The 26504-nt window shown below is 41.2% G+C and overlaps 1 protein-coding gene across 5 annotated transcripts in view; it reads left to right on the top strand.

Annotated features, from left to right (window-relative positions):
- AGPAT3 (1-acylglycerol-3-phosphate O-acyltransferase 3) overlaps positions 1 to 26286 on the top strand; it is a 97851-nt gene extending 71565 nt beyond the window's left edge. For all 5 annotated transcript variants that reach the window (XM_052794548.1, XM_052794552.1, XM_052794550.1 and 2 more), the window contains 8 exons: positions 4181 to 4407; positions 8928 to 9097; positions 9296 to 9457; positions 12198 to 12351; positions 12806 to 12908; positions 16643 to 16718; positions 18962 to 19160; positions 19852 to 26286. In XM_052794548.1, the coding sequence (XP_052650508.1) occupies positions 4230 to 4407; positions 8928 to 9097; positions 9296 to 9457; positions 12198 to 12351; positions 12806 to 12908; positions 16643 to 16718; positions 18962 to 19160; positions 19852 to 19940 (1131 nt within the window). In that variant the 5' untranslated portion in view covers positions 4181 to 4229 and the 3' untranslated portion in view covers positions 19941 to 26286. The remainder of the gene's footprint in view (positions 1 to 4180; positions 4408 to 8927; positions 9098 to 9295; positions 9458 to 12197; positions 12352 to 12805; positions 12909 to 16642; positions 16719 to 18961; positions 19161 to 19851) is intronic.
- The last annotated feature ends 218 nt before the right edge of the window (positions 26287 to 26504 follow it).

Below are 26504 nucleotides of genomic sequence, written 5' to 3'. Positions count from 1 at the left end.
TTTCTAGTTTCATACTCATATTCATGCAAACCTCGTGAACTTCAGATGAATTCTACACACATGACAGCAATAAATTAATTAAAACCTGGAGTTCGAACTGGAAATACTATATTACAGAATGATTAATGGTTTAATTTTTAGTTTTGAGTTCATAAATAACTACATGTTTCATGAGATGGCTGTGATGTCCTTAGAGCACATTGTGCATCTGTTTCTTTTAAACCTGATTTCTTAATGAAATGAGGCTGATGCAATCATGCTGTCTCTGTCATTCTCCCTTCTAATGGCTTTTGAACTTGGTGGCATATTTCAGCAACATTTAACAGAGAGGTAGATGTCTCAAAGCGTTTAATCATTAGGTCTTTCATGAATGTAGAAAGCTAGGTAAAGGAAAAATATTGTATTCCTCCTTCTACTGAGAGGCACATAGTACCTTTTGGATACCACAGAGTCCACGTGAACGTGGAGCCTCAAGACACAAGTCTGTACCCAAGAAAGCTGTAGGACATCTGCCTTCTTGCCCTTTACTTGAGGGGTATATAAATAAGGGAGGGAGCCCAGAAGGATGCAAAGCATTTAAGAACTTTTTCATCAGAGAAGATAAAGATCAATACTATGGGGAGCGGTCTCTGACTTTCATAAAGTCAAATGACCCTGTGAGGTAAGGCACTAAAAGGCAATGAAAGTGTGCCGTTTGGTTTGAGCTGGGTTTTACCCTAGTGTTGTCCTGCAGCATGGCTGTGAAAAGCAGGCACTTGGCGAGGGCGTGAAAGCAGGGAGAGTACAAAGTTGACTGCAGTTCTCAGTGCAGCTGCATGGGAGGAAATGGAGGTTTTGTGGTGAAAGGTCAATGTTGTGTAGTTACAAGGTGCTTTAGGAAAAGAAGGGAGAAAAAAAGATTTTACTGGCATGTCTTTGCATATACACATGATATGGGTATACTGTAAAAAAGAAAAAACGAATAATGCTGAAACTTGCTGTCTTAAGCTGGGGCAGATGTTTGCTTCCTAGACACTTCACTTAGCTGATCTTAATATATATGTCAGGTGCAGAAGCGTTGCTTCTCCTTGTTCTAGCAAATTCCGATTTCTCTATCCTCTCTCCAGCCTGACCTTGGGATTCAACAAAACAGCTGCTGACCACCCTTTGCCTGTTGGCCTGTCCCCGAATCGCCTGGCTGTCCTACACGGGCAGGAATGCAGAAAAGTAAAGAATTCCTGGGTTAAGATTAACTTCTAATTATCTTAGAAGTCAAATACAATTAAGTGAGGGATTGGAAAAAGGGGACGCTGGCAGGCTCTGTATCCAGCATTGAAACTGGAAGGATCAGAAAGACGACTAACCCAATTTTTAGTTGATCCCTGTCCATTTTAAGAGGAAGTGCAAGTAAACCAGCTGTGCTTTATGGATCAATTGGGCAAACGCTGTCCTCAAAGTGTCAGAGAGGAACCAGCTATGCTTTGGCTAGTGTTCTCTTTACCGTGTAGCAATACTGGTAAGACTTGCAGTCCCCAGATGCACAGGGGTGCAGTGAGCCCCGGTGCAGGCACACGAGGCAGTTGTGCTGTGTTGCCAGCCAGAGCCACGCAGCTCTGGAGTCCTGCTAGAGCGAGACGGTGCCCAGCATGCGGAGCAGGGCACTGGCGCAAGAGTGATAAATCTTGTTTTCCACGTGTGACGAAGCTGGAGGAGCAACATGCTGCAATGTCTCTCTACAGCCTTCTGTCTGGTAAAATGGGATGTGTCCTTTTGGGTCTGTAATACGGCAGTGTTCTTAATGTAAGGGACAAATACCAGAGTGCTACAGGCTTTGCTCAAAGCATAGAGGCTGTGGAAGTGGAGCCAAACCATTTTATCTGAGGGTAATACTTGACGTTTCTGGTTTTCCTCATGCTGTTTGTATGTGCTTTGGGCCCTTCTCCGGAAGGGGCCAAGCTGTGCATTGAAAGGCAGTAAGTACTGGTCTAATGACTATGATAGATATGGTCATCAGCAAAGCTGCTTGCGCGTGGCTGTACAGAAGGCAAGTAGGGATTTGAGAAATAGTTGAGGGGGACAGGGAGGGAAACTGTTCTTTTCTGTTTTGTTTGAGCTGTTTTTTGAGAGAAACCAGATGAAGAGAATGACTCTGATCTTGGAAGTGAAGAACGTAGTGTTTAATGTTTGGCAGTACATTGATACAATGACTTGAAGAACTTGGCAGTGGAGAAGATAAATGAGCCCATTGCTGTATTAGGGCGTCAAACACCGAATACCAGGGCTACCTCCCATATGGTATGTGTGAACACTGGTGCGGTGTTCTGGCTATATGAGACAACTGTATCCTGCAACCCTTTGAGGAGGGGAGAGGAAGGAGGGCTCCACTTGTTTCTTTTTAAACACAAGTCTCTGCTTCCTAGCAGCTGTTCTTAAAGTAACTTATTAGTGGAAGAAATGTTTCTTCCATTATTACAGGAAAACATTGGGAGAATTTAGATTATTCATCATAAGCTTCAATATCAGCTTATTCAACTTGCTTTGCTTTGCTTTCTGTGGCAGGCACAATAGTGGCTCTATTGAAACAGACTTTTTTTTTCCTCTGTAATGTGCTTCTGAAGTGGGTAGATTACTAATGATGCAAATAGATTTTAATTGTGCAAAAGCTAGACACTCTGTGCCTTGAAAGGCAGTACCTGATTTGTAGAAGAGACAGTAGAAAACAAGCTTTCACAAATAAAATTCCTGTTGAGTTTTCTAAATAGCACCATACTGTAAGGAGGTGGCAAATGAAAATGGTTTGGTTTCTCAGAGCTGGCAGGTACTTTATTTTCAGGCATTGGGAACTTCTGCGTCACTTTTGGATGCTTGACTTGTCAAACGTGTTTGTTACCATCTACTGGTTAGTCTGGTCATTTACAACACTTGTAAAAGCTGAGCATAAATACTGTCAGCAGGCTTTGGCTGTGGAAGAAAATCGGGATCACGCTTTTATTTTTTGGGTGAGATGTTGAGGGTGTGGTTTGACAGCCTGGTTGGCCTAGTTATAGGGCTTCTAGTACCCAACGGGTCAAAAAGGCCAGTGTCAGGTAATGCAGGGTTTGGAATAAACTCGGTCTGGTGGCTCGTTAAATACATTTTACTGGGTTAACTTTGTACTGGCAGGATTTGTATTGGATCAAACTTGTCTGTCTAAGCTACTGTGACTTTCTGCTGGTTCAGACATGGCCCATCTTTCTGCACCTGGTATAAATATGGCACGTGCTCAGAGTTAAGTGCTCTGGCTAATTTGGTGGAATCAAGATTCTGCGCCAAAGCCCCTTCCAGATCAGGTTTGTACTGGTACATAGTCTAAGGTTTTTCTATTATTTTACTTTTTTCCCCACACTGACTGGTATATTTGAACATGGAACTGTGGCTTGACAAAGTGAGAAGTTATTAAACTTGCTCCAGCATGGGTTTTGGATGTGGGAATACCTAATTTTCATTTCCATGCCTTAGCTGCCTTAGCGTTTGCCAGACTGACACTCTGTGACCAGCCCTGCTCTTTTCATCCCAAAATTCACTGCAGGATGAAGAGCCTGCTCCCCAGATGGACTCCTGTACTCTTCTAGTCAAAGCAAACGCGTACCAAAGTCTCTGTAGCCCCCGGCAGCCCTCGCTCCGTGCTTGTTCGGGAGAAGTGTGTACAGAGCAGTGGCTTTGAAGGCAGGCCAGGAAGGCATTGGTTCGTTTACGCAGCTCCAGAGGCTTGGCATGCCATTTATTGGGTGCGGGGGGCTGAGGCTCCTGTTGCAGTTCAGGGACAGCAACCCCTGAAGGTATAGCAGTCACTGTGCTGCTTGTTTACCGATCAGGGCTCAACTGCTTTGCTGTGAGTGCAGGGCTCTGTGTTCCTCCCAGTGTTAAGTCCAATTATATGATCTTTGTTCGAAGAGAGGTGTGAGATTCCTCTTCAGCAAATAATAATCTTCTTAATGTGCTATAAATTGTAAATAATGATTCCTTCCTATTTTTGGAAGTGATTTGCACCCTCAACAGTTTATTGTGTGAAGACCTGAATGAGGCAGGCTTGGAGAGCAGAGTGTTTCTTGCGCTGGGTTCGTGTTGCTGAAGTTGCATGGACTGTTTCAGGGCTCTTGCTTTGCCCTTCCTCAGGGCTTGTAAACCCAGTCTCCATTTGATTCTTTTCTTTCTCTTTCAGGACCATTATTCTGAGTGACGGCCCTTGCACACGCTTCTGAGTGGTTATCATGGGCTTCATTGCCTTTCTGAAGACCCAGTTCATAGTTCACCTCCTCATTGGGTTCGTCTTTGTTGTGAGTGGACTGATCATTAACTTCATTCAACTATGCACGCTAGTCCTCTGGCCCATAAACAAGCAGTTTTATCGCCGAGTAAACTGTCGCCTTGCCTATTCGCTTTGGAGCCGTGAGTATGCTCAAAGGGGATGTGAGAGCTGGGGGTGGGGAGGGGAGCGTTTTTTGTTTCTCTTTTTGTTAATTAAAGAAAAAAATACGTATACATGTATATGTATACACACAGAGACACACGAGAGAGAGAGAGAAAAGTGATACGTTAGATGTAGACTCTTTCAGACCAGTTCAAAGCGGCCATCTTTTCTGAAATATTGGGAAAACATACAAAAGTCAAGACACTGATACTTATTGTCACTCTGTTATTCAAAAAAGTCAGAAGTAAAGCTCCTCCCCGCCCCCAACCCTATCCTGACTGGTAGGACTTGCTGATTCTGTCTCAGTAGCATCTTCATCCAGCATCAGAGCCTGTGCTAAGTGATGGGGAAGGGGGAATGCACAGAGACTGCTTCAGATATCGAGCATACGTGTGATATTGACCACTTACTTAGGAGTCCAAGTCAACTTTGTGGTCTGCAGAGAGAGATGTATTTAGTGTAGGTGTCTCTATAGCTGAAGTGTGCAACAAAGTCAGAGTCCTCTTACACACTACAGTGTCCATCTGTGATGCCCGTGTCTCCTCTTGTGAGCAATTTGTCACTCTTTTCTTCTGCCTGTGGGACGGCTCTACAGTGAGTGCAGCTGCTTTGCTCTTCTTTCTCAGACCTTTGCAACTTCCTCCCTGTGGATGGCTTTTTTTTCCTCCTCATACAGCTTAACAGGGGATTAGATTTCTGAAATGAATGTTTAGAGGCTTCGTAGTCCAAATGTCACCTCCTGTTACAGCAGTGAATCATCTAATTCGTTTCCATTCTCCATCCCCTCCCAGTATGCATGGCCACTTACCTTAGTGCTCAGCTCAGCATCCAACTCCCATTTCGGGTAAATGAGTCACCTAAGTGAGTACTTAAATTACAGCTGAGCAATCCACTGACAGGCACCCACATTTCTTAAATCATCTGTGTGAAGTACTGCCAACAAAAACTCTCCAAAGTACCTAGTTGGGTTTCTCTTTAAGCTTGTTGTCCTTGTCCTTCCTGTGCTTTTTGTCCTACCTATTGAGAATGTTGTCTGAGAAGCACAGGAGAAAGGAAATTAAATAGAAAGTGGCAGGCAAACTGTCAGGAGAAAAGGTATTATAATGGAAGAACTTATAGGTGGAAACTTCAAAATTAGCTTGGTTGGGGGGGAGTGGAGGGTTTTGGGGTTTTTTTTATTTGCTTCTAAGAATTTCTTAATGTGCTTTTAATAATCTAGAATCTGATCTCATCCTGAAAACTCTTGTTGCACTAATAGTCTGGCTTTTCTGAGGATATGAGCTGCCTGTACCTGTAAGGCTTGTAGGTTCAGACCCTTGATTTCTACAAGTTAGCATTGTGCATGGAAAAATCACATTTTAAATGCTGTTATCTTACATCTTGTATACACGGGAAATAACCTACACTATTGTTCAAAAAGGTTTGGGGAAGCTGAGTAGATAATTGTGTTGTACCTAGGATAACCCCTTGTGTATAGCCTATTATAAATTAAATTACTGAGACATTAAAGTATGAAAATTAATGTAAATGTTATATGGGATTGCAGAGTGCTGATGGCCTGTAATGGAAGAGCTGACAGAATATGCACTTAAATTGTGATTTATAACGAATTAAGTAAGCTGTGTAAATGCAGCAGTTCAGATGTTGCCATTCATAATGAAATATGTTTCATTATATGGATGCCTTTTGGCAATGAACTTGTAGGTTGGTGTTCTGTTCTGGATGATACGTTTTGCTCGCTTACTCCAAGCTGTTTAGTTTTAGGCTGAGGGTGTTCATGTCAGAGCTGTCTGTAACAGAAGCTGCTCTGCCCGTCCGGCAGAAGATTGGTGTGCAGGGGTGGATACACAGGTGATCGTGTATCTGGCTATGTGCTATAGCCTCCTGAAAACCAGGCTCTATTCTTAATGTATCTCTTCTCAAATAGATAAAGCACAGCTTCAGAAGGGGAAGAAGATAGACTCTATCCAGTGTTCGTGGCAGACGTTTGGGGAAAAAACATCTGTTGGGCTCTGGCCTCAACATAAACCCTTTGCAGTGCATATAATTCATGACAGGTAGTCTGTACTTCAAGCTCTCCTACATCAGCTCCTTTCAGATGACTTACGTTTTTGGAGAGTGCAGCATGTTTAGTTTAGTCCAATTGCAAAAATAATGTCTCAAATGTTAGTACTTTAAACTGTGCTGTGCCTCTTGTTTGCTTTGTTTCTGGATGGTTTGCGAGGCCGTAAACCAGCCTGCTTTGGTGTGTGGAAACCCCGGCTGCAGGAGGGTGTTTGTTGTAGCAAGGTGTTGCTTGTCTTCTACAGGAAGTATCCCAAGCAGTGCAAGCATTATCGTCTCTTTGTTCAGAAGGATGGGCATGCTGTAGCATTGGCAGGATTGGTGCCGTGCAAAATAGCTGTAACCCACATACCAAAAAAAAAAAAAAAAGGAAACGAGCCCACTCCTGGTCATAATTGCATCATTTATCAGTACACTTGTAAAGGCCAATCTGTTTCCTCGTATTAATTCTCTAGCTCATCAACCCTTCTCTCTCAGTATGAACTCTGGGAAATCTCTCAGCAAAGCTTTGTCCGCTATTTTAGAGTGAATGGTACAAGAAACACTTTGCAGAAAATTATCCATACCTGCCTCTGCAGAATTTTTTTCTGATTTTGAAGAAGAAACACACCCATTTTATTTTATTTTTTATAAGAAAATGCAGCAGCTGTAGCAGGTACGGGGGACGTTCCTCCTTAGTACACAGAGAGCAATGGAAAAGGAAAATCACTCAGAGTACCACACTGTGTTTGGTACCACTACTCCATTCTCCTGCCCACCTGCTTGGAAGAGCATAGCGCTCAACTGGGGACATTCTTGCTGTCCTCTTTCCCCTTTTACTGAGCCAGGATAACCAGAGCAAGAAAGGTAAGTGATCACATAATTCGCAAAGGAGACAAAGCTGGAAAGCAACGATAGAAACCTCTAGTTGGTATAAACTATTATTCTGTCTTTTCTCTGCTGTATTTCCAGTTGACCAGGGTTATGCTTTCTTGATCAGCAAGTTGCATAACTTTGTCATACCTCCAAATGAGCGAGTCTTGAAAACGATATAGGGGAATAACCTGGTGGATAGTGGTCACACGGGGAATACAAGTGAAAAAACAGTGTTAGAGAAGCTACGTATCTTCAGCAGACCAGGATTGGTTTTCCCTATCATTCACCTAAATACTGTGTTTGCCTTCTCTCTGATGTGGTGCAGAATTGGAGCCACTCTTATTTAGCAGTTTGAATAGATTACCCTGTCATGATTCCACTGATCAGAAGCCCTTGTGCAGGAAGACGCTGCCCCATTTTGCAAAACTAGGGCCTCCCAATGGAAAGTTGAAATACTGCATGGCAGAATTGGCTGATGTAGAGGACCAAGGGGGTGTCTTCCAGTTTTGACCCTGCAAGTTTGTTGTAGTAATGTGGGAAGAGTTGGACTTTTCAACTGCCATATTTGTGCAACAAAATTTTGACTGCATCCATTTCACATTGAAATGAGAAAATACCAATGACTACAGTTTGCATGGAAGCAAATCTTCCTAATGGGAGAACGAACTATTCTCATACTTTTTTATAGTTGTCCCATGGTACAAGCAATGTCTTCCATCTGCCTCGTTGTACTGAAATGAGAGAAATAGGCTAACCATAGCAACTACATTCAGTGCATGCTGAATTAAGTGGACAGGGGTTTTTAAGAAGAAAAAAGGAGAGGTGGAAAAGAAGAAGAGTGGGTAATGAAGGAAATGTTCAGGGTGGAGTAAGAGAGATGCTGGGATGCTGAGAAGCTGGAGAATACAGAGGAGAAAGGGCTCATTCTTTCCTTTGCAGTGAAAGACAGACACAATTTACCATTCCTGTCTTTGCCCGGGTATTTTGATAAATTAGCTTGATTTTCTGGCACTTCTGACTCTGATGACCATAATACAGAATGATTAGAGTCTTGTGTTCTAATATTAAAATCTATTGCAGAAGATCTATGGCACTGTATCCCTTTAAAAGCCCTTTATTGGTCTGTTTACCTCCATAAAGCTTGTTTCATGTTGAGTAAAAGCATTAGGCTGCATCTATGCATAATTTGTATTCCACCTGGGAGAAACTGTACTCATTTAGTGGAGCAATCAACGGCTCAACTGTCTGTTTTCAGGCACAAAGGTTTGGGTTTTTTTCCCAGTGATCATGAAATTTCATGTTCATAATATAACGACTAAACTTGTCACTGTTAAAAACTTGCTAAATTATCCATAATGCATGTATCTAGTGCCCTAAATACTGCTTAAGGATGGTGCTGTGATTTGGTCTATACCCGTTCAAGCTTTCATTTCATCTCTACTGGGTTGGACTGAAAAGGTGACAGTGTTGCTGGGAGTTAGAAGAGACTAGGCACTGAATGGGGCTGGAGATGAAATGCTAAATGCTTTCTGTAAGCGGCATCCCTAACTCCTCTCTCTGTCTTCTTCATGTTTGTTAGAGTTGGTAATGCTGCTGGAATGGTGGTCAGGCACAGAGTGCACCTTGTTCTCAGACGAGGCCACGGTGAACACCTTTGGGAAAGAACACGTCATCATCATCTTGAACCACAACTTTGAAATTGACTTCTTGTGTGGCTGGACCATGACAGAGCGCTTCGGAGTGCTAGGGGTATGTGGGGCTGTGAGTTTTCCCTTCATCTGGAGGATGATAGGTCTATTTGAAAACCATGCACATACAGTTTCTTTGCACTTGAGTTTCCAGATATAATTCCATCAACTTTTCATCATCTTAACTTTAATGTCTTTGATGTCATTGTACAAATCAGCAAATGACATTTTTGGATTGTTGTTTTTGTTTATCTCTAAGAGTTCCAAAGTTCTTGCTAAGAGAGAGCTACTATATGTGCCCCTAATTGGCTGGACGTGGTACTTCCTCGAGATTGTTTTCTGCAAAAGGAAATGGGAAGAAGACAGAGATACGGTTATTGAAGGATTAAAACGTTTGGCTGATTATCCTGAATATATGTGGGTAAGTGTTGAGTTCCTCCTCTAGTATTGACAGCTAGAAGTGAAATGGTGACGGGGGTACTCATGTGGTACTGTAGCTTTATGTATCAGGAGAAGGTCTGCTCACTACTTTCTTCAAGTGTTGTCAAGGAAAACCTGTGCTCTGTTTCAGGAGGCCTTTAAGGATATGCTGGTAAAGTGTTGCTCCGTTTGCCTGTTGGTAAGGGAGGTCATTTAGGAAATGGTTCAGAAGCTTGCATAGGTGATTAGAACCTTGACGATCATTTATAAATCTGGCTTGTGTAATACTTTTTTTTTTTTTTTTTAAAGGTAAAAATAAGTTCAGACAAAATTAACAACAGCCCATATTTGACTACTAAATCTATATAACCTTAAGCTACATTTTCTGAGGTAGGCTAAACAGACACATAAACAAAAAAGTCTTTTCTGGAGAAGTGAGTAATTGGGGGGGCGGGGGAGGGATGCACAGACCATGAATTTTGATAGGAAGTTCTTGTTAGTATGCTAGTATGTATCTGTGTATATGTTAGTGTATGTATATGTTACTATGTATCTTGTTAGTATGTATCTGTGAAATTAACAGGTTTCCCAAGAAGTCTGTATGAGAACATAAGGCAAGCTTACATCTGCTTTTTCGGTTATGCTTTTCTTTTTTATTTTGACACTATTTGAAGTCAAGGGTGAGACTTCCATGTTTCATTGTGTGCAATGTTGTTAGATTTTACTGCAGCAACACAGCAGTATAATCAACCTGTTAACCTTCTTCTAGCTTTGAATGCAAACGTTTTGATAAATTTACTGGTTTGCTTTTACAGTAGCACATGTAATGTACAGTTATTTGGCTCATAAAACATTTTAGGAGGCTTTTTGTGCATTTTAAGTGATTTTTCAATATTATCCAGTACAGCTTGTTAAAATGAATAGTGAAATAGTAAGCCTTAACTAGTACATTGTGAATGTGTCGTTCATTATTTTCTATCATTACAAAGATAGAAAAAAATAAGAATCTGGAGAATGTATTTTAAACTACTTAATTGCTTGAATATATGGATATGAACTACATTTAATATATCCTCCTGATTAGTGTTGCAAAAAAAGAAAAAAACCCTACCAATTAAAAAATCTCAAGACTGTACTTTAGTTGCAAATCTATACATTTTAATGATTCCACGATTGAGAACCAAGGACTAGCCTCTAGGGAAAACAACTAGAAAATATAAATGCAAAACGTAGTTAGCATTGATTATTTAAATCAAGACTTCCTGCTTGGTAATTTAAATAATGATTAAAATTGACTTGAGTAAATCAATTCCCTAATTTTCGTGCATTCTAAATGCTGCAATTAGGACTGTCTGCGCAACCTTCCTTCGTGAGGTCTTTCTCACACGTGCACTGCAGCGCAGTCTGTACCTCGCTCGCATACTTGGTCCAGAAGGATCACTGCGCCGTGGAGTAGAAAAGGGTGAGAATTTGGTTTTGAGGAAGGAGCTTGCATTGCAGACTGGGGTTGAGATTGCAGTGTTACACTCTGTACCTTGCGCTGCCCTCACCACTTGATGGTGGTGGTTGGTCAGGTTTTCATAATGAACGTGCCCTCAAGGGCCAAATGAAGATTGGAGGACCAGTTCCTGTTCTCTTACTGCGCTCTGGCAGGTCTAACTCTTATGTCTATGGCTTTGTGGTTTTAATATTCATTTAACTTACTTTTTGTGGTGCACAGTATGTGGATACGCTACAGAGAAAAAGTCAAGCAACTACAGTGCTGACAAATAGCAGACATATAGCGATGCGTTGGACAAGCCTTTCTTTTGAATTGCAATGTTACAGCGTTGCATGATACTGCTGTGAGAAAGTAGTAGCAGTCTGCTATTCTCCACCTCCATTGCTTGCCTGGGATGCAGAGGTTTGTGTGTTCAAATGCAGCAATGTTTCCATTGCTGGTGCAATGGGAATTACGTCCACCTTTCAAAAAGGCCAAGGATAAACAGAAATTCACCCTAGGACCCTCAGAAGGGCTTTGTTTGTCTGCTTTTGGCTTTGCATTGCTTCTGGCCTCTCTCTAAACTAGAGCAGAGGCAATATAGAGGCTGGAGAAGGAGAGATCAATGTTTTGTGCTGCTTGAAGTCAGTATGGGAGGATTTAAGTCTTTAATAGTTACTCAGGATACCACAGTCAGATTGGTGCCTTACAAGATGAACAAGGTAAAGGTTTTAGGGAAAGGCACCATTTTTTATGAACACGACTGATACAAATGCGGAAAAAAAAAAAACCCAAACCAAAAAAGCCAAACAGAAGAGCTTTCAGACAAACAAGTCTGTCTTCAGATGGGTAATTCTGGATGTACAGTACAAATTTTAAATGAGGTACCTAGTGATTAATTGTTTTTTCCTAAAGTGGTCATGTACTGATATTTGGATTGCTTTTTCTGATTTGTAGATTAGTCCATCAACAGCCAGCCAAAGCCTTCAGGGATTTTTGGTTTTTAAAGTAAATATTTCAGGTATAACAATTTAGACTTTTTGTTGCCTTAAATTTGGTACCAGTGTTGTTAAAATTAAATATAATTGTAAATGAGTTGTGAGGTGGTGCTTATGCCTAATACTTGATGATCAAATGAGACAGTTGAAGTGTGTGCACATGCATGGGTATATGTTTCTCTTACGCAAATTTTCAGTATTCTTCTTGGTTTCTTTTGATCTCAAGATGTCCTTGTTTTTGCCTTTTTGTCTTATTGTACTAGTTTCTCCTGTACTGTGAAGGAACTCGTTTTACAGAGACCAAGCATCGTATCAGTATGGAGGTAGCTGAATCCAAGGGGTTGCCTAAACTGAAATACCACCTGTTGCCCAGAACCAAAGGTTTCACCACTGCTGTCCAGTGTCTCAGGGGAACAGGTACTGGCAAGCTGTTACTTGTTCTTTGCATTAATTGTAATGTGTTGTTTAGTATACTCTGTCTAGCACAGTGTAGTATTCTCTGTTGTTCATTATGTCCATTACAATCAGTGAGTTGGCAGTAATAAGTATTCAGCATGTCAACCATTAATTTGTAAATTGCCACATAACTCTTAGATAACAGTCTTAAAAAATAATAAACCTTTCGTGTATGTCATTGTTGCTTAGTTCATCAAGTCATCTTGTGTTTTGATAACACACATGCTGTGTAGATGGGAATGTCAGGTGGCTGATACAGATAAATACAATGTGTAAATGCACAGTAGTGAAGGACTCTGCTACCTGACGTCATTAATGCCAGGCTTGCACAAGACCGTTGCTGTCTAATGCAAGGATGCTGGCAATGGTTGCTAGAATTGCTACTATAACAGCCATATTTTCTTTTTTGCAACAGTTTCAGCAGTGTATGATGTAACACTAAATTTCAGAGGAAACAAGAACCCATCTTTATTAGGAATTCTTTATGGAAAGAAATATGAAGCAGATATGTGTGTAAGGTGAGCATATAATGATGGAGGTGAGCTCTAAGGTGCATGCTTTGGCATGTTGAAACGTATTCAGATTTTACAGGCAAATGTCCTTTCCTGTAGTCCCCTTTTCCTTGTCCTTCAGGTTTCTCTGCAGGCCACAAAGAGCCTCCCTGTTTCTCCCCTGCTTCAGTTCGCTTTCGTGTGAGATCCCAAGATATCACCCAGCAGGTCAGAGAGCAGTGGACAGACTTTTTAAACCTGGGTGTGACCACGCTATCATTCCAGGGTTTCCCTCTGTGTAGTGAGGACACTTGTCTGCCTTTTTTTCCCTTCTATGCTGGGAACAGAAAAGCAACTGTTCTGCCCCCTTCCCAGTCCCTTGCGAGCATATGCGTATGTCGTGGTTTAACCCCAGCCAGCAACTAAACACCACGCAGCTGCTCACTCACTCCCCCCCACCCAGTGGCATGGGGGAGAAAATCGGGAAAAGAAGCAAAACCTGTGGGTTGAGATAAGAACGGTTTAATAGAACAGAAAAGAAGAAACTAATAATGATAATGATAACACTAATAAAACGACAACAGCAATAATGAAAGGATTGGAATGTACAAATGATGCGCAGTGCAATTGCTCACCACCCGCCGACCGACACCCCACCAGTCCCCGAGCGGCGAATCCCTGCCCCCCACTTCCCCATTCCTATACTGGATGGGACGTCCCATGGTATGGAATACCCCGTTGGCCAGTTTGGGTCAGGTGCCCTGGCTGTGTCCTGTGCCAACTTCTTGTGCCCCTCCAGCTTTCTCACTGGCTGGGCATGAGAAGCTGAAAAATCCTTGACATTAGTCTAAACACTACTGAGCAACAACTGAAACATCAGTGTTATCAACATTCTTCGCTCTGAACTCAAAACGTAGCACTGTACCAGCTACTAGGAAGACAGTTAACTCTATCCCAGCTGAAACCAGGACACATAGTATAAATAGCCCGTCCAACTTCAGTAGTCTCTTGTAGTAAATAGCGTAAAGCTCCTTACTGTGCCAGTTTCTCTCCTTCTCTCACATGCATTGATTAGCAGATTAAAAGTTAAATAATGCTGAAATTCAGAGATCGTATGAATGAGGTGGGACATTCCTCACATTTCTCATTACTCGTTGCCTGAAAGATTAACTGCTAACACCTAACTCCATGCAGCATGTACACACATGCATGCACACGCACACATGCTTTCGCTTTCTTCTTTTCTTCTTGTTGCCTTCTGCTATAAAGGTTTCCTTGTGATCATAAAAACTACCAACCCTTTCCTGTTCAATTTCTTCTTTTCCCTTTTATGTTTGGACCTGACAAACGACCTTCTTGTTCTTTCCACAGTTCTTTTGACAGTTCACTTGTGCTTCTCTGGGGACTTCACCCACACTTTGGAAAACATTGCTACATTCTGGTGATGAGGTTGATGTTTGGTTTTTAAAAGAAAAAAAAAAAAGCCTTGCTATTTCCCCCCACACCTTTCCCCGCTGGCCTTGGGTCTGTGCGTTGTAGATGCATGGCACTGGCTCTATACATTGTCCTTCTAATGAAAGCAGGTGTGTCTTGCCAGAGCCTCCAGTGGTGAAAGACTTTGTAGGGAATCACACTGATTATCCATTGTGTCGAGGTATAGCAGCAACAGTTTTGTGGAAGAAATGCTATCCCAGGGGACGCAGAGTGCTGTAGCCCTAATGGGGAAGGGAAGGACACATGTTCCAGTTCTGTTCTCAGATACTGCAACTTCCACAACATTTTAGTCTTTCAATTGGAAAGAAGGCTGCAGAGGTGATGGGGAGAGAGATGGGGTCATTCATTTGCAAGGGGCTTCATTTTGACTATTTACACTTGCCACACATACTCCTGGTGAGGAAAGTGAGCAGACCACTTACAGGCTAGCAAAACAGCTGGTCAGGCAGTTGTCACCTGTAATTCCATACTGATGGCAGATGTGTGTAGCATGTCTATCTAGATCTGGGGTATAGATGCATGGATATACATCTGTATAATTTTACATTGAAGAGTGGCTGCATTCAGTTAAATATCTTATGGCTTGCTAATGGAGATGCAAGTTGGTTTTATTTATTGGTGAGGTAGTGAGAAGAAAGAAGAGAAATGTAGTTTTCAATAGTCGTTAGAAGCGGTTTGGGTTCATAAAATTCTGTTAAGGATGATGTTGCCAGGTAAAATTACTAATTGTACCCTATTAAGGAAACTAATGTTTGGATAATTTTGATTTAAAATATGTTTGTGGGCTGAATCAACATTCTCAAGATACTTTTCTACACTTGAAGCTTTTTCTGTCTTTTGGCAAGGAAGCTATGAGAATAAGGAAACTATTTTTACATCTTTTTGCTGAAAATTGAATGTGTCCTTAATGTGCCAGCAGACTTAGCTTAGCTCAGAGAAAGGAAGCGCATAAGCTCTTGTTCTTGGTATATGCGTATGCAGTTACCTGTGCAGAGGTAAGAAGCTTAGCTCTCTGCAGAGGATCCAGTCTTTCTCCTGACTGGGTCCAGAGAAAATAATCAGCTCAATTACCAGATGTTGCTGCTGTGAGTACCCTCTAGTGGTGATAGCAATACAGCAACAACCTTACAAGAGAGCTTTCAGCAAATGACTTTTACTGAGCTTTTATTGAGCATTATTTATATTAATTGAGCGGCTCCTCCTGTTAGAGCTAATGAATGTAAATCTGTAAAATCTGGTGTTCAGTTCGTTTATGGGATTTAGAAATGTATTAGAACATCTTCCCTCTGCTGCTGCACACACAAAGGCTTTAAGTTCGTACAGTGGAAACATATTCCCTGGTTGAACAGCAGCAAATTAGTTGCACCTGGGATCACTGTGTCTAGAGCCCTCCCAGAGGTCACCCTTCTGTTCTTACTGCCCTGCTGTAAGAGGGCCCTGATGTAGTCCCAAGTGTTGCCAAAATATACTTGAGCTGAGGGTAAAGTGTGTGCCTGCCCTCTACAAACTGAGCACCTTTTTTTCTGAATTGTTCCAGGACTGAGATGTGTGCCACTGAGAAAGGAGGCGACACATTTGTGAGTGTGTTAGTGGCCTATCTCAGAAAATAAAAGAATGCAGGAAAATGGTTGGCTCTTCACCACTAGAAAGAGGCTCTTAAAAGGTGCCTGTTCTCGATGAGGTCAGGTCAGTACCTGGAGCTGGGCATAATTTTCGTATGCACCCAGAACTGCATGCCTCAATCTGTAGGGCTGGAGAGGCAAAGAGAGAAAAGTGCAGTTGTTGTAGATGATGTTTTCCTTAGGGTTGGTACAAAGTGAATTTTTAACCACCCCTCCCATTCCTTCCACAATGGGGTTTTCACTAATACAATGTAACAAACAGTTATCCTGGGGTTTGCCACTTGCTTGTCTTTTCCCAGCTCTGGGTGCCTCAGTCTGAGCTCACTGGCAATCCACTGGTGGCGGTTCCAGTGAAGGAAGAGCAATGTTTGAATGGGAAATGCTTGTTTTACTAATGTGCTTTGAAATTGATAGGAGCATGTATGGTTTCTTTTGTCTTAGGAATCTGAGTTTTTAGGTGGAGATCGGTTGTTATTTAAGTCTCAGTTCTCTGCTTTGAAGACCTTTGCCATTAGGGACAGTATTACCTGTAGCTTATGCCCTTCATTGAATGGAAGATCCTCCCTAGTAGAGGTCTAAAGTCAAATACCTGGATTTTCCCTTAATTTTTTTTTTTTTCCTTTTTTAATCTCTCTACTAAACTAGGAGATTTCCTCTGGAAGATATCCCTCAAGATGAAAAGGAAGCTGCAAACTGGCTTCATAAGCTTTACCAGGAAAAGGTAAAGAGCTTTGCTTTCTTTTCTCTCTTTTGGGACTTTCACAGGGGTAGTCTATTAAGGCACTGAGTAATGCACACTATTCCACTGGATAGAGAGAAGAGATGGAAGTACTATGTATAATTAGGCAGCCATCCCTCAAACTGCTGGAAGGAGCAGTACAGAAAAGCCCCTTGGCCGCAGAGGGCTGGCTAGTGAGTAGGTTTCAAATTGCTGGGAAGCACAATGGGATTCAGAGATATGCCTGAGTTGCAGAAGTCTAATAGCAGTCCACTGTCTTTTTATATTCTTCGGTTCTTGGTCTCTGTCATACATTTCTAAAAGCTTCATTTTCCCTGTGGGTGTTTTTAGGCACTCAAGAAGAGTGATAACTGTCTGTCAGAGACAGCCGGTCCCGCTCTTAGCTGCAATTGTCCTTTGCTTTCATGTTTCTTACACTGTCACTTTCCTTCTGCCTCCTGGTAATACCTCTGCAGTGGTGTGTGACATGGTACAGGCAGTCCCTGGGATCTGCTGCCAGGGACTGATGTAGCACATGGCCAGCATGCCTTCAAACGGCTCAGAGCTTTTCCTCGTGTCTTTTCTTTTTTTACCTTAGATTAATTTTTACCTTAGGTTAATTTCTTGACCACAGATTTAACAGTTCTGTGGGGAGGGGGAGAGAACTGTAATTAATGTTGCCAAGCCCTAATTGGTGGATTGTTGAACTTGAATTATTTATCTTGATTTTTGTGTTGCTTATCTTTGTGGGAAAACAGAGGAGCACAGAAACTTTAACTATCTTGGGCTTTCTTCTGCTATGATGACCTGTGCTGTAGCATTTCCAAGCTTACGCTTAGTCTGTAGGTAGGCAGAAGATTGTTCTGAGTTTCATTTTGTTCATTTTAACCTAATTTGTTTGAATACCTAAGCTGTAACTCAGTTAAGGGGAGAGAAGTTATCTTACAAAGAGCAGTAGCTATCATCATCTTCTTCCCCCACCTCCCGTTAGCAGGTGTATCAAACTAGCTTGTGGGTCAGTTAGTGTAATAAGGGATTAGAGAGCTTAAAAAAAAAAAAAAAATTGAGATCCTTGAATCCCACCTTCTGCTATCAGGGACATGCCATCATGTAATTCGCTTGTGAAAAGGCTCTTAGATGCAAGAATTCCTTCTGACATTGCCTGGCTGGAGGAGTAGACATTAAGGTGTAAGTTAACAGGGGTGGTCTTTCTCTGCTTGGCTCCTGCTTTGTTAAACAGTAAATGCAGAGCTAAGCAGGTGCAGCACAGAGCATTCACTCTGCTTGGCACCATTCCTTGGGCAGAATGCTCTGCTTTCCTTGCAGATGGAGGGCTTGGTGTTCCTTGCTGGTGTTGGCTGTACCTCCGTTCAACTTTGGTGTGAGGTGTTGCCGGGGAGGTATTACTCATATACATGGATATTTTATATATTGATCTTATGGGTAGCAATATGTTGTAACTGGAATCCTTAAAGCGCTATTCCTGCACAGAGGGTATGTCCTCAAAAGGCTGAGTTATTCGCAAGGAACACCTTGCATTTCTCAGCCCTGTATAAGGGAAGGTAAAAGAAAAACAGCTTAAACAGGGAAAAATAAGAAATAGCCAGACTTGAGCCATCCTTGGTAATGGCTTGGAAACCTTGCAGAAAATTCATACAAACTGAGGGAAGACTCTGGGCGTGCTGCCCTTTGAGTGATGTGTTTCATGATTGCATCTCTCTGCAGGCTCAGCTCAAGATGCAACTGCTCTATTGAAGTCTTGGGGTTATGGCTAGCACAGTGCCGTCTCTGCGGCTTAGCTTGTGCTTTGCCTGCCTCTTCTGGCTGCATGTACAGCATTTTTCTGCTGTGCTTTGCTAAATCATGCTGGCCTTTCTGGAAGTAAAAATGGGAAGAAAAAGCATCCAGCAAAGAGGCAGGTAGTGTCTGAATTGGCCTCTGGCCTGATCCTGCTCTAAACTCCTATGCAATTAAGAGAAGAGGTGAAGATATTTGGTAGTGGAGAGGCTGATACGGTTTCAGTTTCTGATGGTGGCCAAGATTGCCTTCAAAGGGCTAATACGGTAGCCTCAGTGGTCAACAGAAATGCCCAAGTAAATGACAGCAGATGGAAATGGATGCTGTGTGCTCTTGATGGGTAGTTACTGCAGATACTATCCTTGATGTTGTCCTGGAGTTGACTAGTCTTGGATTGCTTGGTGCAAACATTTATGAACCTGTTTTCTTCTATCTTCTCTTTCTCCCAGGATGCTTTGCAAGAGATGTATAATCAGGAAGGCATATTTCCTGGCCAGCAGTTTAAACCTCCTAGGAGACCATGGACTCTCCTAAACTTTCTTTTTTGGGCCACAGTTCTCCTCTCTCCTCTCTTCACATTTGGCTTTGGAGTTTTTGCAAGTGGATCACCTCTCCTTATCCTTGCATTCCTGGGACTTGTTGGAGCAGGTAATAAAAGCAGAGAAGATCCTAAGCCCAGAGTGACATGTACCAGGATCCATTACCTCCAATAAGTTCTGTGTATTAATTAATATGAATGGGGCTTGCAGAAGAGTACTTGGAGCTCACTCTGTAGTCTTTATATTATATAGCATTTTTATTTCAAAAGCTTTAATCCAGGCAAGCTTGCCTTCATATCTTAGGCAATATCTATAGCAATGAATAGCAAGCGAGTCTTGTAGCCCATTGTTACGGTGCCTGAAGGAGAAAGTAGTTTTACTGCACACCTTGTCTGTGAATTAAAAAAAAAAAAAAAACCAACCAAAAAAATGAACAAAAAAATACAAAAATCCCCCAACCAAAAAACCCTAAAAGAAACCCAAACAAAAAAAAAATCCACCCCTCCACCCCCCCGAAAACAACTGGGGGCAGGGGGGGAATGCCTCAGTGTTCATAATACCTGTCCTGTTAATCAACACAGAAGCATTAATTATATTTTTAAATCTGGATTGTCCTCTTTTAGTGACATCTGACCTGTGATCCATATGCAGCTGCAATACAGCGCACTGTTGGTCTGTAGTCACTACTGTCTTCAGGACTGGGTTAACTCCTGTTAGTTCTACTTGTGCGTTTACATGTAACTTCCTAAATCCTTGAATTGGTTTTAATATGCCTCCCATTTCTCTGTTATATTTTAAAGCTTCCTTTGGAGTTCGTAGACTGATAGGAGTAACTGAAATAGAAAAAGGCTCCAGCTATGGCAACCAAGAATTCAAGAAAAAGGAATAACTGACAGCTGCAGTTCAGCACATATAACCAGACTATGGTATCCGATTTAACTTCAGTTAAAAAACAACAACAAACACTTAGAAACTATCTTTTTCTTAATAACTGATGACTAATATTAATGAATAAAACTTGAGCCAAGAATGAAGAAGTTGGAGGCATCAACTGAAGAGAACGCATCAACTTCCTGCCTGTTTAAGGATTACTGTAGTCAAACTATGGGAGAAAATCTGGGGTGGGGTGGAAGAAGAAACTAATTTTTCTTGCTTTGTTGGGAGACTTGGGGGTGGGGGGAGAAAAGAGGGCATTGGCCATGGCCACGTGCATCTTCAGATGACTGAATACACTGGTTTCTGTCAAAAGCACTACACTCACTTTTACAACAGGAGCCATTGAATGTTTCCTCTTGCTAAAGCCAACGTAATGTTTGTTGTTTTCCAACTTTTTTTATTAATGAGCCAGGAAAAAACAACCCTTCTTAAGTTAATCAACAGATGTTCACTGGGTTAGAGTCATTTTGGAAAGGCTGTGTTCTCATGGCTACAGGTGAAATCCTATTTGTATGTGACACTGATACTTTTTATTTTTAGACAACGTCTTAAAACTTCTGTAATGCAAGAGAATGGATAGTGGAATTTGGAAGCAGTGTGTTATTGATCAGCACATACCATAGAACAGATCCACTAGTATTAAAACAGTATAAAATTCTCATCCTATCTCCTGCTAACTGCTCAAGGCTGCTTAATTTCAAAATACTACTACAGTCTTGAGTGTTGTTTGCCCTGTTTCACATCATACATGTACGATAATCTTGAATCTGTTGGGGCTCGTTTTGTTTTCTGAATTAATGGTGACTGTGGGGTTTGGAGTTGTGCAAAGGAAATTTATTCAATTGTCCTGACGTTTTCTCCTTTTATTTCTGTTCGCATCTCTCATCACCAAAGTCCAGTTCAGTCAACCTGTCTTGGTAAACTGGGAGGCAGCAGCAGAAATCAGCACAGTAGTTTTCAAAATGTCTTCCTTTACAAAAAAATTTGAAAAGGAGAGGTCTGTAGCAGTCAGATTTCAAATACTGGCATCTCTTGAACTTTTAATGAGAGTTCTGACATTGATTCAAATGGGGCCAGGATCTTACCCTGTGTGCTGTAATGATAGGGTGTGCTGCACTTTCTACTTGGTCGTGCTTTAGATGTTAATGTGAAGTATATTGCAAGGTGAGCTGTGCTGTTAAGAATTAGAAAGAGTATGGGGTCTCTTCAGGGATTTTAAATATCTTTAGTTTTGCTTGTTGACCTTTTGGGTTTTTTCACTGAAAATTAGAAATCAGAATCATGGCTGTACCTGTCTCTTTTTTTTTTTTCTCCTTTCTTTTTTCTTTTTTACAAATGCATATTCTGAGATTTTTCTAGATTGCTGCTGTATGCATAGCTGGAGAATTATTTGCAAACAGATGAGAACTACCTGTATGTTCAAGTCTGAAGGCCACAATCTGCATTCGGCTACACTCAGAAGTTGGTGAAATGGGTTGCAGATCTACAGCTGAGGGCAGAAACTGACCCTCGGGTCTGTGTTTTTAACCCAGCTGCCACTAGAATATTTATCTCACTTTTGTAAAGAGCAGATCTTATCAAAGCAGTGGTCGTTAATTTTAATCTTTGCTTTAGTAACCAAGATAAGAGAGTAATAATTTACTTTCTTTTCGTATTTACTCTAACTGTTGGAATGTAACCTCTTCTCCCACAGGTTTTTCTGTTTTCAAACACTGGAAGAGCAATTTTGTAACTTAGAAAAATATTTTACTTGGGGTCATTAATCACTGTTCTGTCATGCACTTGATTTTATTTGTGGTCTTTTCAACAAGAGGATTTGAAGGATGACCTGTGTTGTCTGTCTCCTGTTAGATTCATCCTCACTGAATCATTGTACCTGTAGCCCCAGCATTAGAATGTCATCTTTGTCCCCTCAATAAATCTTCCCTAAGATAGGGGATGCAAAACTGTTGTTAATGTTAGTGGAATTTGGAATATGCTTTGGGAACTGAGGAGAACAGAGCCTAGCCATGACTCTGTTTTCCTTGCTGGATGTTTTTGTACTTTGTCTTTAAATATGGTTAGACTTCCAAATGCTGATAAAGATAACTCTCTGCCTTTTCCCTGTTTTTTAACCAGAGGACTAAAAGCAGTGGGCTTTTCTTTCTTTTCTTTATTCTTTTGTTTGTTTTTTTTTATAAAGTAATTCAGTAATGGATATAATTCTTGCTGCTTAGAAAGATGTTAACAAATGCTGTATACTTGCTTCCTGAAGATGATATTGAGTATATATAAATTGTACTGGCTTAGCAGAGTGAGTCTTGCAAAGCAGGCTGACCATTGACTATGTTTTATACTTACATTTTGAGCAGTATATTAATGGGCATGACAAGAATTTCACAAAATAAATCCCTTCTTAAAGCTGAGAAGCGGGGAGATGCTTAAAGGAGAAGGGAATTAGTAACCTTTCTCTTTACGGGATTCTTTTCTCCTCTTAGTGCATGTAACTCCCTATTCAGAATCATGGGATTAGTGCATGTACATCAAGGGGAGAATAGTCAACAGTTCATATTTTCTTATCATAACTTATTAGTCATGCTTTCTTTTTGAAAATATAATAAATACAACATCAGTTACTTAAATTTTGCTCTTCTAAACAGACATATCAGTAACCATTTGGAAAACTGAAATATACAGCAATGCACAAAACAGTACAAAACCAACACAAATCTCTTCATTTTGAATTTTATCTCAAATGGGGTTTTTACACACACGTGCATGCACACGTACACAGAGTTTGTATAAATTAAAATGACTGGAAATAGCTGAAGTTAATGTCACTAATGAAGATTAGCAGGTGGCTTGGATTGGAAAAGTGAGCATAGATTTTATATCTTATTTTCTTCTGGTTTAATAGAACATAGCTTGTATATTTGACTACCAAGCCCTTTAAGAGCAATAATAAACAAAAATATATCATGTTTTTCGTCTTTTGCTTTTCAACCATGCTAGGTTTAATAAACTTAAAGTTACAGGAGCGTTTTCTCTCTCAACCTTTCAAAACTTTCATTTATTGCTTGTTTAGACTAAATACCGTGTTCTCCAGTACGGACTTGCAAGCTTGACTGCCATGGAGTTCAGCATTGACTCCAAAAATAAATGGTTCTCAGACTAATATGGACAGATGCTATGCTCTTGGCCTTGGCAGCACTTGTCATTGTCATGAAGAACAATGATGTTTCTCTCCCAACTGGGATTTGCAGTTCCAAGGTAGCATCACATTGACCTACGTCTAAGAACCTGGTGGGAGAGCTCGGAGACTGCTGATGTTGTGGCATCTCTCAGTTAGGAAGGCACAAAAAGCTGATGCTGAAGAAGGACCAGATGACTGGTATCCAGAGGTCTTGACTCAGTAGGGATTACAGTTCTCTATTGCTCATTGTGGGCTGAACGTGCTCTTGCAATTGACTTTGCGTCACTGAGCAAAATATCTGTCTCTGGCACAAAGAGCATGGGCAACGTTCCTTTGTTCTGCTTTAACTTATCTTGAAGGGCTCTACACTTAATTGCTGACCAATGAATATGACTACTACCTTTGTCCTAATTGCCTCGTATTCACAGAAAAAGTGAGTGTGTCTGCTCACTTCCATGTGATACCACTTGTCTCCATCACTGATGTCTGTATATTTGCTTGCCTGTATTTTCTGCATATGGTTCGGTTACAACCTCTTAGCTGGAACTTGGAGCTTTCCAGTTCAACCAGTCCTATAGAAATTGTCTCACATAGCTGGGGTTTTGTCTTCCTGCATTTTGGTGCTGGTTGACATGCTCAGTAGGTCTGAAGTGACACAGTTGTGTTTAAGTTGTGTTAAGTGATGATGCAACTTTGGTGCTTCAGAGCAGAACTTTTATTAGGGAAGAGAAGTCCTTCCCAGGCCTGCTCACATAGGCCATCACTACCTGGTAGCAGGTCCTTCTGGCATTGATGAAACCAACGGAAGGGAGTTGGGACAAGGTCTTCACTAACAGTTGGAGTAACAAGCGAGTAGGGGTCACTGTACATCTGATAATTGCTAAAGGTACTGTTTCTGTCTGGGACTACCCCAAAATCTGGTTTTGCTTCACGTACATTTTGGTTAAAGAAATGTGGGGTTGGAGGCTTTTAATAATGCTGAGTTCACACTACGCAGAGTGCTTCAGATTGAAGACAGATAATATTCACATATTTTGGCATCTTGGAGATGTTAAGAAGTCTAAGGCCAAGACTGGACAGACCTCACCCAAGTGTGTTTCATTCAGATGCTGGAGGCCAATGCAGATAAAAGGGGAAAATCCATTCCTATATTTCCTTTGAAAATCGGATGCAGTGGTGTAGCTCACAGCGTCTCCTGGATGCCTGTGCGCGTATGTCACTTGGTGCAAAGTTTCTGGTTCACAGCAGACGATTACTACACGTTCTGGTTTATGCCTGTGGAAAGAAGCCCATCCCTGCAATGGTAATGCTGAATTTGTACTTTGACCCAGTTTGTCACAGCTACTTGTTTCCATATTTCTGAACCTTTTGATCCATAATGGGCTGCTCCACAGCTGCCAGCGCTGAGTGAAGCCAGGATTTGAAGCAGGTGACAGCCGTGCTGAGAGCTGCAAGGTGCATTGCTGAAGGGAGGAGGAACACTGCAAGGTACTTCACTGGAAGGAGGAGGAACACCGACAGGTCTGGCCAAATTCTTGCCCTGAGAAAATCAAGCAATTGCCAGGAGTTTTGCAAACCAGAGATAAGTGTGTGCGTGGGCAGGAAAACTCTGACTCTTAATATGAATGTGAAACCTCCCTCTGACAACTTAGAAGTTAACCCGTGCCACGTTCACGTGACTTGGGTCAGAATTTGTCTAAAGGGCTTGTTACAGATGGCAACTCTCATGCTGCCGCACTTCCCCCTGTCTGTCTTGAAGACTAGTTTATCTGTCTCGGCAATCTCTGTATCAAGGTCCTTGCGTGGTTTTTTTACCTGCTATGGTTTTGAGGGAAAACTCTGGAAGTCAGTGTTACAGAATCTGTACCACACTTGGTAGCCACCAGAAAATGTCATGGAGATATTTCACACTTTGGAATTGGGAAGACAGTGGATTGGCATCTGGAAGCCAAACATGTCGTGTTTCTCTTGTCCTTGGCCTCTCTAGGTTTATGGAAAGCTGCCTGTATTTCTTAAAATGTTATACCTGTAGTGACAAGCCACTCTTCAGTTTTTGAAACTGTGAAGAAAGTTAATTTGTGCACTTTCACTGTTGAGAGTACTTGAGTGCAGCTGCTTGTCTATTTCTAAAAAGCTTTACGTTAGCAGAAGCAGCATTTTATCTTTTTAAGAGGAAATACATTTTAAAAATAGATGCTTTAGCAGAAACTGGAATATAATAGTACTTTTAAAATCTAAATTGAAAGTATTCTTTAGTGTGGGGGCTACCACTACCAGTTTGCAGTCTTACACAGGTTTTATTTCTTTTTTTTTTTTTTTTTTTTTTTAACTTTGGCCAGTGTGCATTTTCAAGGAAAACACACCGATTTACTAGTCACACTAAAATCTAATTTGTGAAGGGAGGAAGAGTGGGCAGCAGAAGCTAATCAAGAATGAATTTTTTTTTTTCCCCAAGGTATGAACTGGTTCTGTGGACCTCCTTTATTATGTGCATGTGCATCTGTGCAGAGAGCCAAGCTGTGTCTCTTCATATTATTTTGCTTCAGCTTTGTCAGAGCTGTACCTTGTGACAACTGAATGCTCCTTGCCTGAACGCCAGGCAGCCACTGTCAGCTGGCGTGTCGCTCACTCCTAAAGATCACCAGCAAGTACTGTAGCTTTAATGAAAACCTTCTCTCTGAGAAAACTCAGCATCCTTAACCTGATTGATTTGTTACAAACTTGTCATTTGGAGGGAAGTCTTAAGTACCAGTTGATCATTAATAGCCAAATCTAACGAGTAATAAAACTGTATACAGGGTATGCATTTACTGTGCATGTGTATATATTTTTGTACATTTTTACAGTTATTTCCTACACTTGATTTTATGACGTTCAGAAGAGATGCGTCTGAATCTGGTTAAAAACAAGAAGCTATTAAGAAAACCCAACCCTGTCACCTACTGTAGTTTCTATTAAGAACTGAGCCCAAACAAATACACAGATTTACAGCGCTATGCAAATATTACTTTGTAAGTTGTCTCTTAAATTATGCTTAAGTAGTTCATGCTGTTTTTACTGGGCTTTCAGAAAACGATGAACGCAAAAGACTCATCTTGTAAAATAAAATAGCTTTGGCTGTGTGAAAGTACTGTATATTAGAATCTCATTCACGCTTTCAGTAGCTTGTTTTAACTGTACATGATTTTGTGCATAATATGCTGGCATAGAGGGTTTTTTAATTGTGCTTGAATGAAAAAGGGTGACAGTCCAGCATCCCTTTTTTTGTGATGTTATTGAGTAAGTAGCCGATAATGTAACTGGGAGATCTGCATCCTTTTCCTATTTGCCACTCTGGTTTTTGTA

This window comes from Harpia harpyja, chromosome 8 (genome assembly GCF_026419915.1).
Source record: "Harpia harpyja isolate bHarHar1 chromosome 8, bHarHar1 primary haplotype, whole genome shotgun sequence".
NCBI lineage: Eukaryota > Metazoa > Chordata > Aves > Accipitriformes > Accipitridae > Harpia > Harpia harpyja.
The sequence above is the reverse complement of the archived record's forward strand: the minus strand, read 5'-3'. Positions and strand labels throughout refer to the sequence as shown.